This window comes from Carassius gibelio, chromosome A18 (genome assembly GCF_023724105.1).
Source record: "Carassius gibelio isolate Cgi1373 ecotype wild population from Czech Republic chromosome A18, carGib1.2-hapl.c, whole genome shotgun sequence".
Lineage (NCBI taxonomy): Eukaryota > Metazoa > Chordata > Actinopteri > Cypriniformes > Cyprinidae > Carassius > Carassius gibelio.
In genome coordinates, this window is record NC_068388.1 from 158,038 (window position 1) to 173,037 (window position 15,000).

The window sequence follows — 15,000 nt, forward strand, 5'->3', positions numbered from 1 at the left end:
GTGTTGGTGAAGATGGAGTCGTTTCCGTCTCCTCAGGAATGGGTCGTCATTCTTTGCATCTTCACGTTGGGGGTGGAGAAGATTCGAGAGGTGTGTGTGTTCAGATATTTTAATGAGCTATGTTAGAAACTTTATTCATTATTCGTAACACTCCTGCTGAGCGTCTAACCCTGCCTCCTCTGGTCATGTGACTGAAGCGAGGGTTTGAGGTCACACACGTGTGTTTGTGTTGTGTATACATGTGACATGTGATCAGTACATGTGTGTTTCCTCTCTAGATGTTCATGTCTGAAGGAGGTAAAATCAGTCAGAAGATTAAAGTCTGGTTCTGCGACTACTTCAACGTTTCTGATTTCCTGGCCATCCTGATGTTCTTCGTGGGCTTCGGTCTGCGCTTCGGCTCGGGGATCGTGTTCATCACGGGCCGGTTAGTGTACTGTCTGAACATCATCTTCTGGTACGTGCGGCTGCTGGACATCCTGGCGGTCAATCAGCAGGCCGGACCCTACGTCATGATGATCGGGAAGATGGTGAGCGAGCGCTCGGAGCTGTGCTTGTGTTTGAGCCGCTCGTGTGCTCCAGCACTGACCGATCTCTTCCTCCGCAGGTGGCCAACATGTTCTACATCGTGGTCATCATGGCCGTGGTGCTGCTGAGTTTTGGAGTTCCCCGGAAAGCCATTCTGTACCCAAACGAGGATCCCTCGTGGACCTTAGCCAGAGATGTGGTGTTCCAGCCCTACTGGATGATGTACGGTGAAGTCTACGCCTACGAGATCGACGGTAAACATCTGCATTATTCAGAAAGGAACAGGTTCATAGCAAAGCACTATCCTGCACAGAATCAGAAAACATCAGGCTCACGTTTGCATTTTCCTCTATCTCTGACCTTGAAATCAGGATTCGGCATCACATATAACATGCAGCAGTGTGAGAGATTAGCTCTTTCTGTGTAGTAATGAGGATGTGGTGATGTTGTCAGTGTGTGCTAACTCGAGCGACCCGAACGTGAAGGATCTGTGCGGGCCCGGTGTGTGGCTGACGCAGCTGCTGCAGGCCGTCTATCTGTTCGTCCAGTACATCCTGATGGTCAACCTGCTCATCGCCTTCTTCAAGTGAGTGCTGCGCCGCCGCACGCTGTGTGTCTGTGACCCTCTTCACCGTAACTGAGCGTGCCGTTTCTCCGCAGTAACGTCTACATGCAGGTGAAGTCCATATCCAACCTGGTGTGGAAATACCAGCGCTATCACTTCGTCATGGAGTACCACGACAAGCCCGTCCTTCCTCCGCCGCTGATTCTGCTCAGCCACGTCGCGTCTGTGCTGTCCTCCATCTGCAGGAAGAGGAAGAAGGACAGCAGCACCTACGGCCCAAGTACTGTACCTCTCTCTCTCTCACCCCGTCGCTTCTGCTGCGTCTGACAGGGATCTGACCGTCCTGCTGTCTTTCAGAGCTCTTCCTGACCGAGGAGGACCAGAAGAAGCTGCACGACTTCGAGGAGCAGTGCGTGGAGACATACTTCCACGAGAAAGACGATCAGTTTCACTCTGGGAGTGAAGAGAGAATCAGACTCACGTCCGACAGGTACGACGATGAACCACATGCATCAGGGTCCCTCTTTAGTGTGTGTTCACCTGTAGCAGCATTCAATACAGGATTTCATCATCATGACCTCATGTGGTCAAAGTGAACACTCACAGCCAATCAGACACATTTATACCATTTAAAGTGAACAACTACTGTTGTTCCTGAAACTACATTGTCTCCCGACATCTGATCGATGATCGCTTGATTCTCCACACATTTCAGAAGCCCAAACAGTAGATCATGGGTTTGATTCCCAGGGAGCGCATTAGCTGAAAATCCTTGAATACAGTGCAACTGGCTTTGGATAAAAGCATCTGCCAAATGCACTAATGTAAATTTAACAGTAGCACATGGTGCTAGCAACACCAAGGTCACAGGTTCGATTCCCAGGGAAAGCAAGGCCTGATGTGTACCTTGGATGAAAGTGTCTGGCAAATGCATAAATGTGAACTAAAGCCTCTGGAACTGATTATTTTCTGTAAAGCGGCCTTGAAACAGTATGAATGTACTATATAAAAGAGAAATGATTGTTTACACCTGTTTGTTTTTTAGGGTGGAAACGATGTGTGTGCAGCTGAAGGAGGTGGGAAACAAGGTGAACTTCATCAAGCGCTCTCTGCACACGCTGGATTCTCAGATCGGACACCTGCAGGACCTGTCTGCGCTCACGGTGGACACACTGAAGGCACTGACCGCGCAGCGAGCGTCCGAGGCTAGCAAAGTGCACAACCAGATCACACGCGAGCTCAGCGTCTCCAAGAACCTGGGACCCGACCTGATGGGGCACTCGAAGTCCAGCGCTCTGCTGCGGTGCAGCGTGGGATTCCTGCCTCCCACCACCAGCATAGCAGAGTCTCTGTTCGGGGGCGGAGCCGAGGAGCGGCAGGGGGCGGAGCTTCCTCCCAGCCTCCAGAGACGGCCTGCGCTCACAGCCTCGTCTGGATCCTCTGAGGTCACCTCACCACAGCTGCGGCGCCGCGGACGCTCCGTGCAGCAGGACACGTGTCCCAGCAGCCCCGTCAGCACCCCGCCGCAGACACACACGGAGCCGGCGCACGTCACAGTGGAGTTCGGGGCCTTCGTGGGTGAGTATGAGGAGGACGAGGAGGGTGTTTATGAGAGGAGTGATGGAGGAGCCCCAGGGGTGTTCGTGAGTGAGCCTGAGTGCGAGGGATACGTCAATCACGCCTTCGCTGATGATGAAGACGCTAGACCCACCCCCGACCCACCCGACAGAAACACGCCCCTCCCGGGCCTCCCTCTGACCCCTGAGCACCGGCCCCGGGGCCCGCAGCGCTTCGAGAGAGACGGCCGCTGCAGAAGAGCGCTGAACAGACTCCGAGAGAGACACGGAGGTTTGGCTTCGGTCCACCGCTGGGAATCAGGGAACCCTAACGGTGACCCTTGACCCTCACCCCGTCTGCATGCCCCTGTGTGTGTTAGAGACGGGTGACCTCTGACCTCTGGCGGTGGTTTCATCTCAAACTAAATGTCCCTCGGGAGTGAACGAAGTGTTGTCTTGTCGTGTCTAACCCGGGCTGGTGCTGGTTAGGGTCAGGGTTATTAAACTGATCATTTAACACGGTGACGCTAATCAACTGTTCCTAAACAAGTGCGCTCCGTCTCTGAACTCATTCTCTCGTGTTCCTCCAAAGGTCACAAGGATGATCCTGAGGGTCAGAGGTCGTTTCCTAAAGAGGGTGCTGTCAGCCGTCAGCCGAGTCCCTCCAGAAAGACTCGAGACGCGGTGAGTGTGTGTTAAAGACGTCGCGGTGAGTGTGTGTTAAAGACGTCGCGGTGAGTGTGTGTTAAAGACGTCGCGGTGAGTGTGTGTTAAAGACGCGGTGAGTGTGTGTTAAAGACGCGGTGAGTGTCTCCAGCGCGGCTCGATCCTGACGTGTGTGTTGCGTGTCTAAAGGCGGCCGCGGCGCAGGGTCACGTGCGGATGGTGAACTCGTACGCCGGCTTCACCGAGCTCGACAGAAACCCTTCAGTCCTGCAGCCAGAGTCCGGTGAGTGTGAGACGCATCATGAGGACGAACGCCACACACACACACACACACACACACACACACACCTCTCTCTCGGTTTAGGCATGTTAAAGCAGCGTCTCGTCTCTTTATCTGTGTGTGCAGCGCTCGGGAAGCAGGAGAGCACACGCGTGTCGCTGGAGGACGTCTCGTGTTATGAGGATCCGCTGCTGGTCAGTCAAACACACAACAACACATGAGTGTTTAAGAGAAACCACACACACACACACACACACACACACCGTAACTCTGTCTGTCTTTCATCCTCAGGGGAAATCATCTCAGTCCAGTAAACCGTGAGTAACTGATGCATAAATGTATGTCGAGTGTTATGAACAGGTTTCTGTGAGAGTTTGGGGTTAGGAGACAGACCAGTAAATATTGTGAACCTGATGAAGCATACTGATGTGGACACACAGACGTGTGTGTGTGTGTGTGTGTGAGTGTGTGTGTGAGAGAGAGAGAGAGATGTATTTTTGAGTGATTGTTGTTTGTTTCTCTGGTGTTCAGGAGTCCAGGAGAAGACATCTCAAACAGTGAGTGTTTTATCACATCTGATGATCACCTGATCCACAAACATCACGACAGCTGAACTGACCTGTGTGTGTGTGTGCGTGTGTGTGTGTGTGTGTGCGTGTGTGTGTGTGTGTGTGTTTCAGCTGCAGCGGGGCTGTACGGTGCTCGTCACACACACCTCTCCGTGTGGAAGGACTGTAAGTCTTATAGCATCAGGAGCATGGTAATACCGTGGTATTTTGTGTTGTTCTGCTCATTCTTTGCTCTGTGTGTGTGTGTGTGTGTGTGTGTGTGTGTGTGTGTGTGTGGAGCAGCGATCAGTTCTCCGTTCAAGCCCATGGACAGTTATCAGTATTCAGGTCAGTGTCTCTGTCATTCATCCAATGAAAGCTGACGGTTTCCTGATTTCCTCGCTCGAACACAGACTGTCCTGAGTGTGTGTGTGTGTGTAGCTGCTCCTGTGACGTATACTGACATCAGCCCTGTGTGTGTGTGTGTGTGTGTGTTAGCGGTGGAGCGTAATAACCTGATGCGGTTGTCCCAGAGTATTCCATTCACCCCAGTGCCCCCTCGAGGTAAGACCCCGGTCTCTCTGTCTCTGTCCCATCATGCTTTGCTGTTCGTTTCATGTAGTTCTGGGCGGTGTGAAGACACACACATGGAGTGATGAGAAATACATTACAGACAAATGTCTAAAGATTCTTACATCAAGACACATTTACTAGAGAAGCAAAATTACAAAATAATTGTTTTCTGTGAAACTGATGAAGTGTGTTGATGATTAAAACAGAACAAATATCTGTTCTTGATTTAATCATAAACTCAGATCATTAGGTTCAGTTTCTCAGAAAACAAGACTTCATGTGTTGATCTAAGGATGTTTAGATATTTGTTCTGGAAAACAAGACAGAAATACTGCGGAAGAGATGCATGTTTTTGCAGTTTCTCTGATTTAAGATATTTGAGGCCTGTGGCGAGCGAATGAAGACGGTCAGATCTTCATCACATGACACAAATCTAAACTCAGCTGCTCTAAAAAGACAGTAGTGTCAGTATTGAGCTCAGCTCAGCTCGGTTTGCTTCGAGTCTTTAGTTTTGAGCTTTGAATCTGCTCTTACACTGATGTCACTGATGTTTGCTGTTCCTCGTGCTGCAGACGTGTGATGTGTGTGGTGTTCGCGTCGCCCAGTCCTGCGGTGTAGCGTGTGATCGTGACGCCGCTCGTGTGTTCCAGCTTGACGTTCAGGTGTTTGTGTGTGGTGCAGGTGAACCGGTGACCGTGTACCGTCTGGAGGAGAGCTCTCCCAACAGCATCAATAACAGCATGTCGTCCTGGGCTCAGCGTGGTCTCTGTGCTAAGATCGAGTTCCTCAGTAAGGAGGAGATGGGTGGAGGTCTGCGCCGGGCGCTGAAGGTGCTCTGCACCTGGTCCGAGTACGACATCCTCAAGCCTGGACACCTGTACATCGTCAAGTCCTTCCTGCCCGAGGTGGTCAACACCTGGCAGAGCATCTACAGAGAGGACACCGTCCTGCACCTCTGTCTCAGGGTACGAGGATCCTCCTCACTGACCCAAACACAGACTCACAGGAGTGCAGAACTACACGCATCTCGTTAACCCACATTTCTGCTACAGAAAACAGAAATGAGCTTTACATGTGGAAGTCTCTCTCAAACTTTTTCTTTAACAGCTGCCAAGATGTGTGGATTATAGCGTTATATTTAGAACTACGCTACATTATGAATTTTTACATTTGCAGTATGTTTTTTATGGTAGTGTAATGTGATATAAATGTACATTATTGCGTGCTGAAGTGCTTTAAATGAATGTCTGAACTCACGTCTTAAACTGTTGAGTTAGTGCAGTGGTTGATTGACAGGTGAGTAGGCGGTCCTTCTGTGTGCGACTAATCGTGTGCTTGTGAACAGGAAATTCAGCAGCAGAGAGCAGCTCAGAAACTCACGTTTGCCTTCAATCAGATCAGACCCAAAACCATCCCGTACTCACCCAGGTACTGACACACACACACACACACACACACTGACACCCCCACACGCACACTGACACTCACACACACACACACACACACGCCTGAGGGTGTTTCTGAGAGTGTGTGTTCTGCAGGTTTCTGGAGGTCTTCCTGCTCTACTGTCACTCTGCCGGTCAGTGGTTTGCCATCGAGGAGTGCATCACTGGAGACTTCCGCAAGTTTAATAATAACAACGGGGATGAAATCGTGCCGACCAACCTTCTGGAGGAAACCATGCTGGCCTTCAGCCACTGGACGTATGAGTACACTCGAGGAGAGCTGCTGGTGCTGGACCTGCAGGGTTTGTGTCTCGCTCAGATCTCTTCATCTACACTCCAGTAATCAGAGCTTTAGAAACCGTCTCTATGCACTGCCTACACACACGAGTGAGAGCAGGGCGTCTCTTAATGTTTCTCTATTTATGATCTGAAAAGAATGAAGGCCATACAGAATTAGAACAGCACCAGGCTGTGTAGATGAAGCCTGGATACTGTGTAGAAACGCTTTACCATCACAGGTGTGTGTGTGTGTGTGTGTGTGTGTGTGTGTGTGTGTGTGTAAACTTGTGTTTGTTTCAGAGAGTGGAAGTGATGGCCCCTCTCTCTCTCTCTCTCTCTCTCTCTCTCTCTGTCAGTCTGTCTCTCGCTGTCAATTCAATTCAATTCAAATGAGCTTTATTGGCATGACTGTGAAACAACACAATGTTGCCAAAGCAATAAACAGTGAACAAGTTATTCAGATATATAGATATACAGATGTGTCTCTCTCTCTCTCACACTCTGTCTCACTCTCTCACACTCTGTCTCTCACTCTCTCACACTCTCTCACTCTCTCCCTCTCACACTCTGTCTCACTCACGCTCTCACTGTCACTCTCTCTCTCTCACACTTTGTCTCACTCTCACATTCTGTCTCTCTCTCTCTCTCTCTCTCTCTCACTCACTCTCACTCAATTCAATTTTTTTTTTCAATTCATATTGCTTTATTGGCATGACATACAAAGGTACATATTGCCAAAGCATTGTACATAGCAGACTAGAAACAAACAAAACAAAAATTCATATATATCCATAAGAAAAAATAAAATAAAATAGAATAAAATACATGCAAAATAAATCCATATACATTTCTATAAACATTGATGGTACTTCTAATGTAGATGTGTTCACTCTTTACCTCTTAGTTTGTGGCATTTGTAAATATAATGTGCTACCACAGAGGAAGCAGGTCCTTCACCCAGTAATATTTTTAATTTTTCATATTCACTGAGTGACTGGAGCTCAGGAGTGTTCTGCTGTTCTCACTCTCTCTCTGTCTCACTCTCTCACACTCTGTCTCACTCTTACCCTCTCTCACTCACTCTCACTCACTCTCACTCTCTCTCTCACTCTCTCTCTCTCACTCTCTCTCTCACTCTGTCTCTCTTTCGTGCGCATGCGTGGGCGTCTGTTGAGCGAGACTGGAGAGCGCGTGGTGAATGTAAGCTGGTTTTTTGCCCGCTGTGGCAAAAACGTTTGTTTTTCTTTCTCTTTTCTTTTCTTTTCTTTTCTTTCGGTTTGGTTGTTTTTTTTTTTTTTTTCCTCTCTGTCGGAGTACATGAACTGAGCGTGGTAAGGGTGACTGCATCGTGCTTTTGTATTTGGAGCTGTGTGTTTGTTTGTATGTTTTGTTGTGTTTGGATCGGTTAGAGTTAAAAGCTTTTTTTCCGTCTGCAACCAGCGTTGCGCTGGGAGGCATGACGAACCAAAACACGATGAGTTTTAAAGATTTAACCCGCCGACATGGAGTGAAGGTGGAGTCTAAGATTAACGTGGAGCAGGTATGTTTAGCCGTGGGAGAGATTGTGGGACATGATTATATTGTCTCTGCATCGCGAATGAATAGTGCAATTGTTATCTTTTTTAAATCAATTGAGAAGGCAAATGAAGTTGTCCAAAGTGGCGTTGTGTTGAACGGTTCACTCGTGAGTGTTTTACCGTTGAGTAGCCCGTCCAAAAAGGTCATTCTGTCCAACGTGCCTCCGTTTATTAATGACGATATACTGGTGCAAGAGTTATCTCGGTATGGAAAACTGGTTTCATCAATAAAGAAAATTCCTCTTGGGTGCAAATCACCTTTGGTGAAACATTTAGTCTCGTTTAGAAGACAAGTTTTCATGGTGTTGAAAAACGGAATTGATGAGATTGATCTGGTGTTCAAGTTCAAAATTGATGGTTTCGATTATACAGTGTTTGCAACATCTGATACTACGATTAAATGTTTTAATTGCAGTAAGATTGGACATCTTGTTCGTGATTGTCCGAATAAAAAGGAAAATGCAGCTGTGAACACAAGCACTGAAATGGGGGTGTCTGTTGTTCCGCTGGCTGAGATCGTGAATGACACTGACATTGCTGGTGTGTCAGTGGTCGAAGCCGGTGAGCTTGGGCCGGTTGCAGTTGTGGCTGCTGAGTTAAGATCTGATAAAACTGAGTCTGAGATTGTTACCATGTCTAGTAAAAATGATGAATTCGCTAGGCCTTATGAGCAGGCTGAACCTTCTGAGAACGTTTGCATAACAGATGTTGTTGAAATGGATATGCAAGAAAATGCTGTAGTTTTTGAGAATGAAGCAAAATCTGTTTTCAAGATCCCAGTTAAAAGAAAGAAAAAAAGTGGTGGAAAAGAAAAGTTACTTAAACAAGTAAAGAAAGATGAGGGTGGTGAAGAGAGTGTGGCATCAGATAGTGATGGAGATTCCTCTGATTCCAATATATCTCAATGTTCAAATCTGTCTCTAAGTTCCCAAAATGAAACCTTGATCTGCTTGTATAGTGCTAATGATATTAGCAAATTTCTGCAAGAAACAAAAGGAGTAAAAGGAGTGCAAGTAGAAGATTTCTTCCCTGATAGTAAGCAATTTATTAATGATGTAAGGTATCTAATAAAAGAGGGAGCTTTTCAAGATGTGGAGATTTATCGTCTTAGAAAATTGGTGAACAAACTGAAAAAAAAATGTAATAAAGATGAAGCTGTCAACTTCTAAAATTTTGCCAAAAATAGTTTTTTTGGCAACTTTTTTATTTTTTTTTCTTGTCTCTAAAATAAATATGACAAATTTTAAAATTGGAACTTTAAATTTAAATGGTGCCAGAGATGGTTATAAAAGAATGATGTTATATGAATTTAGTAGACAAAAGCAAATTGATATTTTGTTTTTACAAGAAACACACAGTGATTTTAAAAATGAGAACGACTGGAAAAGAGAATGGGATGGACAGATTGTCCTAAGTCATAAATCCTCTGTTAGTGGAGGTGTTGCTGTTTTGTTTTCAAAACACATTTTACCTTTGTCTTGTGAAGTTGAAGAAATAATTGGTGGTCGTTTGTTAAAGATCAAAGTAAAATATGAGAAAGTTACCATGGTGCTTTTGAATTTATATGCTCCTACAAAGGGGTTAGAAAGAGTTTTGTTTTTTGATAAGGTGGATGCTGTCTTAAAAGACTTAAATCCAGATGATATGTTATTTATAGGTGGGGATTTTAATTGTACCGCAAATTCTAAGTTAGATAGAAATCATATAGAACCACATGCTGCTTCTCAGAAAATACTTATACAATTAATTGAAACACATGATTTATGTGATATTTGGAGAAATATGAATCAAGATGTTAGACAGTATACTTGGGCTCATAGTACTGAAAATTATATATCCTTAGCAAGGCTTGACAGAATATATAGTGTTCAACATCAACGAAATCTTTTTAAGTTCTGTAAAATTATTCCAGTGGGTTTTTCTGACCACAGCTTAGTTCTGTGTAGTGTTTTGTTTAAATGTGTTAAGTATAAAAGTGCTTATTGGATTTTTAATACTTCATTGCTGAATGATGAAAAATTCTTAGAAAATTTTAGTTTTTTTTGGAAAACTTTTAAGCAGCAAAAACATTTTTATGTATCTTTATCGCAATGGTGGGATTGTGGAAAAGTTCTTATTAGAGATTTTTGTCAAAAGTACACTCTTAATGTTACTCGAGACCTAGCCCAGTCAATGAAGATTTTAGAGACGGAAATTACTGTTTTACAAGATTTATTAGCATCAAAAAAAAACAACAGAAAACATATTGATGATCTGAAAGAAAAGAAATCTATTTTGGTAGACCTGTTGGGAGTTAAAGCAAAGGGAGCTTTAGTCCGGTCACGGTTTCAAACTGTGGCACAAATGGATGCTCCCTCAAAATTCTTTTTTAATTTAGAAATTAAAAAAGGTCAAAGTAAAATGATCCATACTTTACGCTCAGCTACAGGACAAGAACTAACTGAGCCTGCTGACATACGTTGCTGTGCTGTAGGTTTTTTTTCTGACCTTTATAAATCTGAACTGAGGAAATGGGGTGCAGAGGCTGATCATTTTCTTGAAGGACTGCCAAAGGTGGATGAAGAGTCTAACAATGATCTACAACAGACGTTGTCATTGAAAGAGCTTTATACTGCCATGATGAGCTTGGATAATGGTAAATCTCCAGGAATTGACGGGCTGCCTGTTGAGTTCTATAAGACTCTATGGCCCGTCATAGGAGAAGATCTGCTGACAGTTTTTAATGACAGTCTGAAAAGAGGACTATTGCCTCTAAGCTGCAGAAGAGCAGTCATTACACTGTTACCCAAAAAAGGGGATCTTCAGTATATCAGCAATTGGCGCCCTGTTTCACTTTTATGTTCAGAGTACAAAATTTTGTCCAAAACTTTAGCTATGAGACTTAGTAAAATTATAAGCAAATTGATACACTGTGATCAGACTTACTGTATTCCCAACAGGTCTATTTTTGATAATATTGCTTTAATAAGAGATGTTTTTGATGCTTCTAAACTCCTGGGAATTAACTCTGGAATGATTTCTCTTGATCAAGAGAAAGCATTCGACAGAGTTGAACATTTGTTTCTATGGAGTACTTTAAAGGCTTTTGGGTTTAACGATACGTTTATATCAATGATAAAGGCTGTATACTGTAACATTGAGAGTGTTCTTAAAATTAATGGTGGTTTGTGTGCTCCTTTTAAAGTTGAAAGGGGGGTCAGGCAGGGATGTCCTATGTCTGGTATGTTGTACTCCCTGGCAATTGAACCCTTACTGCAAAAACTACGAATTCATTTAAAAGGTTTGAGTTTTCCTGATTGTAATAATTCTTTACACCTTTCTGCATATGCTGATGATGTTATTGTTTTTGTAAATGAGAAGGAAGATGTTATTAAGCTAGAAAAAATTGTAAATGATTTTAAACTAGTTTCCTCTGCCAAAGTAAATTGGAGGAAAAGTGAAGCTATAATGGTGGGAAGTTGGAGTGGAGATCTTCCTGCTTTACCTGGAGGACTGATTTGGAAAAGAGGAGGTTTAAAATACCTTGGTGTCTATCTAGGAAATGAAAACTTTATTAGGAAAAATTGGGAAGGTTTAATAGAGAAAATAAAAGGTCGATTGGAAAAGTGGAAATGGTTGCTGCCTCAGATATCTTATAGAGGACGTATTCTTATAATTAATAATCTTGTGGCATCCTCACTATGGCATAAACTTGCTTGTGTTGACCCTCCAAACGGACTCCTTGTTAATATTCAAAGAGAATTGGTGAACTTTTTTTGGGACAAGTATCATTGGACTCCTCAAAGCATTCTCTTTTTGCCCAAAGAGGAAGGAGGTCAAGGTCTTGTAAATCTCGCTTGTAGAAGAGCCACTTACCGTCTCCAATATATACAGAAACTTATGATGGGACCTTATTCATTGGTGTGGAGACCACTGGCCTTAAGTATCTTGAGAAGAGTTGGCAATATGGAAGTGGATTTAACATTGTTTCTAATGGACCATAAAAGATTGACTTTTAATGAAATTCCTTCTTTCTATCAAAATCTGTTCAAAGTGTGGGGTTTCTTTAAACATCGCTGGATGGAACCAGCAACTTCTCTTCATTGGTTATTGGAAGAACCAGTTGTTTTTGGAGCTAGGTTTGATACTTCGGCAGAAGATTTTCCTGGTTTAACAGATTTATTATGTAATAAAAAGGTTTTTAAACTAAAACACATTATAAATGAATCAGGTTATAATTTACTGAGAGCTGAAAAAGTAGCTAACCTATTAGGAGTTCGATCAATACGGTTTGTAAAAAAATTTCTAGAAAAAATAACTATGATTTTAACTGATGAAGAGAAGATACTTTTACAAGAGTTTGGTGCAGGGACTTTAAGCCCTGATAGTAAAGATCTTTTTCCTGAACTTGAAATTTTCCCTGTAATAGATGAGTTTTGTTTTAATAGCCCCCTGTTCAATTTTGGAAGTAATGATTATATTGATTTTTGTACAGTAGAAGGGAAAATATTATATAAATGCATTGTTAAAGTTACTCATCAGCAAAATTTAAGTACTAAAACAGATACAGTATGGAGAGAAAAATTAGGAATCAATTCTGAAACTAAACCTGTCTGGCGAGCACTTTACAAACCACCATTAAAAAAGAATATTGGTGATTTGCAGTGGCGGATTTTACATGGAGCCATTGCTGTAAATGCATTTGTGTCTATTTTAAACCCCACTGTAAGCGACAAATGTCCTTTTTGTTCAGAACGAGAGACTATTTTTCATTGCTTCATGTATTGTAAGCGACTAAACCCTCTTTTTGACTTATTAAGTGTTTTTTTAGATTATTTTAATACTAGTTTTTCAAAACAAAATTATATTTTGGGTTTTTTTTACAATTCAAAACAAAAGTTCAAATGTCAAGTCATCAATTTTATTGTGGGACAAGCAAAATATGCTGTTTATATCACTAGGAGAAATAAGATTGAAGAGAAGTCAGGACAAGATGTTGTTTTAGTTTTTAAAAATATGGTAAAATCAAGAATACTTATTGATTTTAATTTTCATAAATTGATGAGTACGTTAAAGGTTTTTGAAACTCAGTGGTGTTGTAATTATGCTCTGGTTTCAGTTGAAAATGAAGAAATTGTCTTTGCAAGAGATTTAATGTAATATATATATAATTTTTTTTTTTTTTTTTTTTTTTTTTTTTTTTCAAGTGTGTGTAAAGTGTTATATTAAAAATTTTATAATAAATTGATTGTGAAAATCAAAAAAAAATCTCACTCTGTCTCACTCTCTCACTCTCTCTCTCTCTAGGGGTCGGTGAGATACTGACAGATCCATCAGTCATCAAGAGCGGAGAGAAAGGGTGAGAAACAGTTTGGATGCAGATGTTCATTTATGTTCATGTAAAGTCTCTCAATCTGTCCTCCTCAGCCTCGCTTTCATCGTGTTAAACAGAGTATGAACGAGGTCTATTAAAACTGTATAATAGAATAGAGTTCATGAGTTTTCTTCTGTGTGTTTAATTGTGTCAGGTCTTATGATATGATCTTTGGGCCTGCGAATCTCGGAGACGATGCCATTCGAAACTTCCGCACCAAACATCACTGCAACTCGTGCTGCAGGAAACTCAAGCTTCCGGGTGAGTTTAGCGCTCGCTGAACACCGCTTCATCCCCGAGTCACATCTACAGCTCACCATCAACTCATTTGGTTTATATTTGCATTATATTAAATTTGTGTGTGTGTGTGTGTGTGGTCAGATCTGAAGCGGAACGACTACACTCCTGATAAACTGACGCTGCAGCATGACCCCTCCGAGGACCCGTCCGCTAAAGAACAGCGTCCCTCAATGCGCTTAATGCTGTGAGACACACACACACACACACACACACACAGCACAGTGTGTGTGCGGAGGACATAAGTGTGCATGTTTTATATGAATGTGTCGCCTCTGAACAAATGATGCAATCTAGAGATGTTTTAATAAATCACATTTTATCCTGTACAATTATAACAGGGAGTATGAGCTTTTAAAAGTATTTTTTTAAGTTTTTATGGCTGTATAAAAGTATAAAGTGGTTAATAACTGGTACAATATCACTGTATTGTTACATATTTATTCTAAATTACAGGAAGTAGCCTTGTATAAAATAAAAGCTATTTTACGTGTGATGTCTGTTAGTTTTGGGAAAGACCTCTGGCTCATTAAACTATTATCAGATGTTGTACAGAGCTGTATGAATGCATCTATGGTTTGAATCTCGTGTAGATTATGGGCAGATTGCAATGCAAACCACAGAAGAGTGTGTGATCTGACTGAGACTCACGTTATAATGTTACAGAGGTACTGTCGTCAGAGTATCGTGTGAAAGGGTTAATCGTGTATCTCATAGATACATTTATCTGGCAGTTCTATCAACTCAAACATGAGAGTATTTGATGCTGGGGATACTATATTAATGGATCTGTACACATTTTTTACTGTATATTTAATAAAACACTGAAAAACCTGTTTTCTCTCACTCTGAAGTTCTTTTAGTTTTAGATTCAGCAGGTGACCTGGGCTCGTGTGTATGCATGTTTTATTATAGTTTAAGCTCGATTTAATTCATTATTTTACCATGATTATACAGAACTTTGGTAAAATTGTTTTTTTTAGATGCACTTTATAAATTAACTTTAACCTGAATCTTTACGAGCATGTAAGCGTGCTGCTGTTTTATCATCATTTTATGCTCAAGCTGCTTAAAGTCAAATTCTGATTGGGTCTCAGTGTTTTTATCGGTAAATCCTGTGGATTCTGGTTTCTCTAACACTGTTGCTGGAGGCTCAAGTGACCCCAGTGACGTCATCTTTAGCACCTGGGGTATTGACCTTTAGGATAGTTTTATTATGAAGACCTGGAAACCCTGAAAAGCATCAAAGTTGCTGCTGGTGAGGTTTCTTGTAAGAGTCGTGTTTGCAGCACTAATGGCACTGCTGACAGAATTAAAGAAACACTGGAAATTG

At 42.6% G+C, this 15,000-nt stretch overlaps 1 protein-coding gene across 1 annotated transcript; it reads left to right on the forward strand.

Annotated features, from left to right (window-relative positions):
* Positions 1-3: 3 nt before the first annotated feature.
* On the forward strand, positions 4-14,503 carry LOC127934081 (transient receptor potential cation channel subfamily M member 7-like; the record flags this gene model as incomplete). Its single annotated transcript, XM_052531256.1, has 21 exons — positions 4-90; positions 279-530; positions 608-782; positions 982-1,114; positions 1,189-1,373; positions 1,451-1,583; positions 2,139-2,671; positions 3,242-3,333; positions 3,505-3,598; positions 3,722-3,789; positions 3,887-3,912; positions 4,127-4,152; positions 4,276-4,329; positions 4,447-4,491; positions 4,642-4,707; positions 5,398-5,681; positions 6,062-6,144; positions 6,258-6,463; positions 13,304-13,355; positions 13,525-13,631; positions 13,752-14,503. Coding segments are annotated over 21 exons (2,808 nt in total), but the record flags the coding sequence as incomplete, so codon positions are not given.
* Positions 14,504-15,000: the final 497 nt, after the last annotated feature.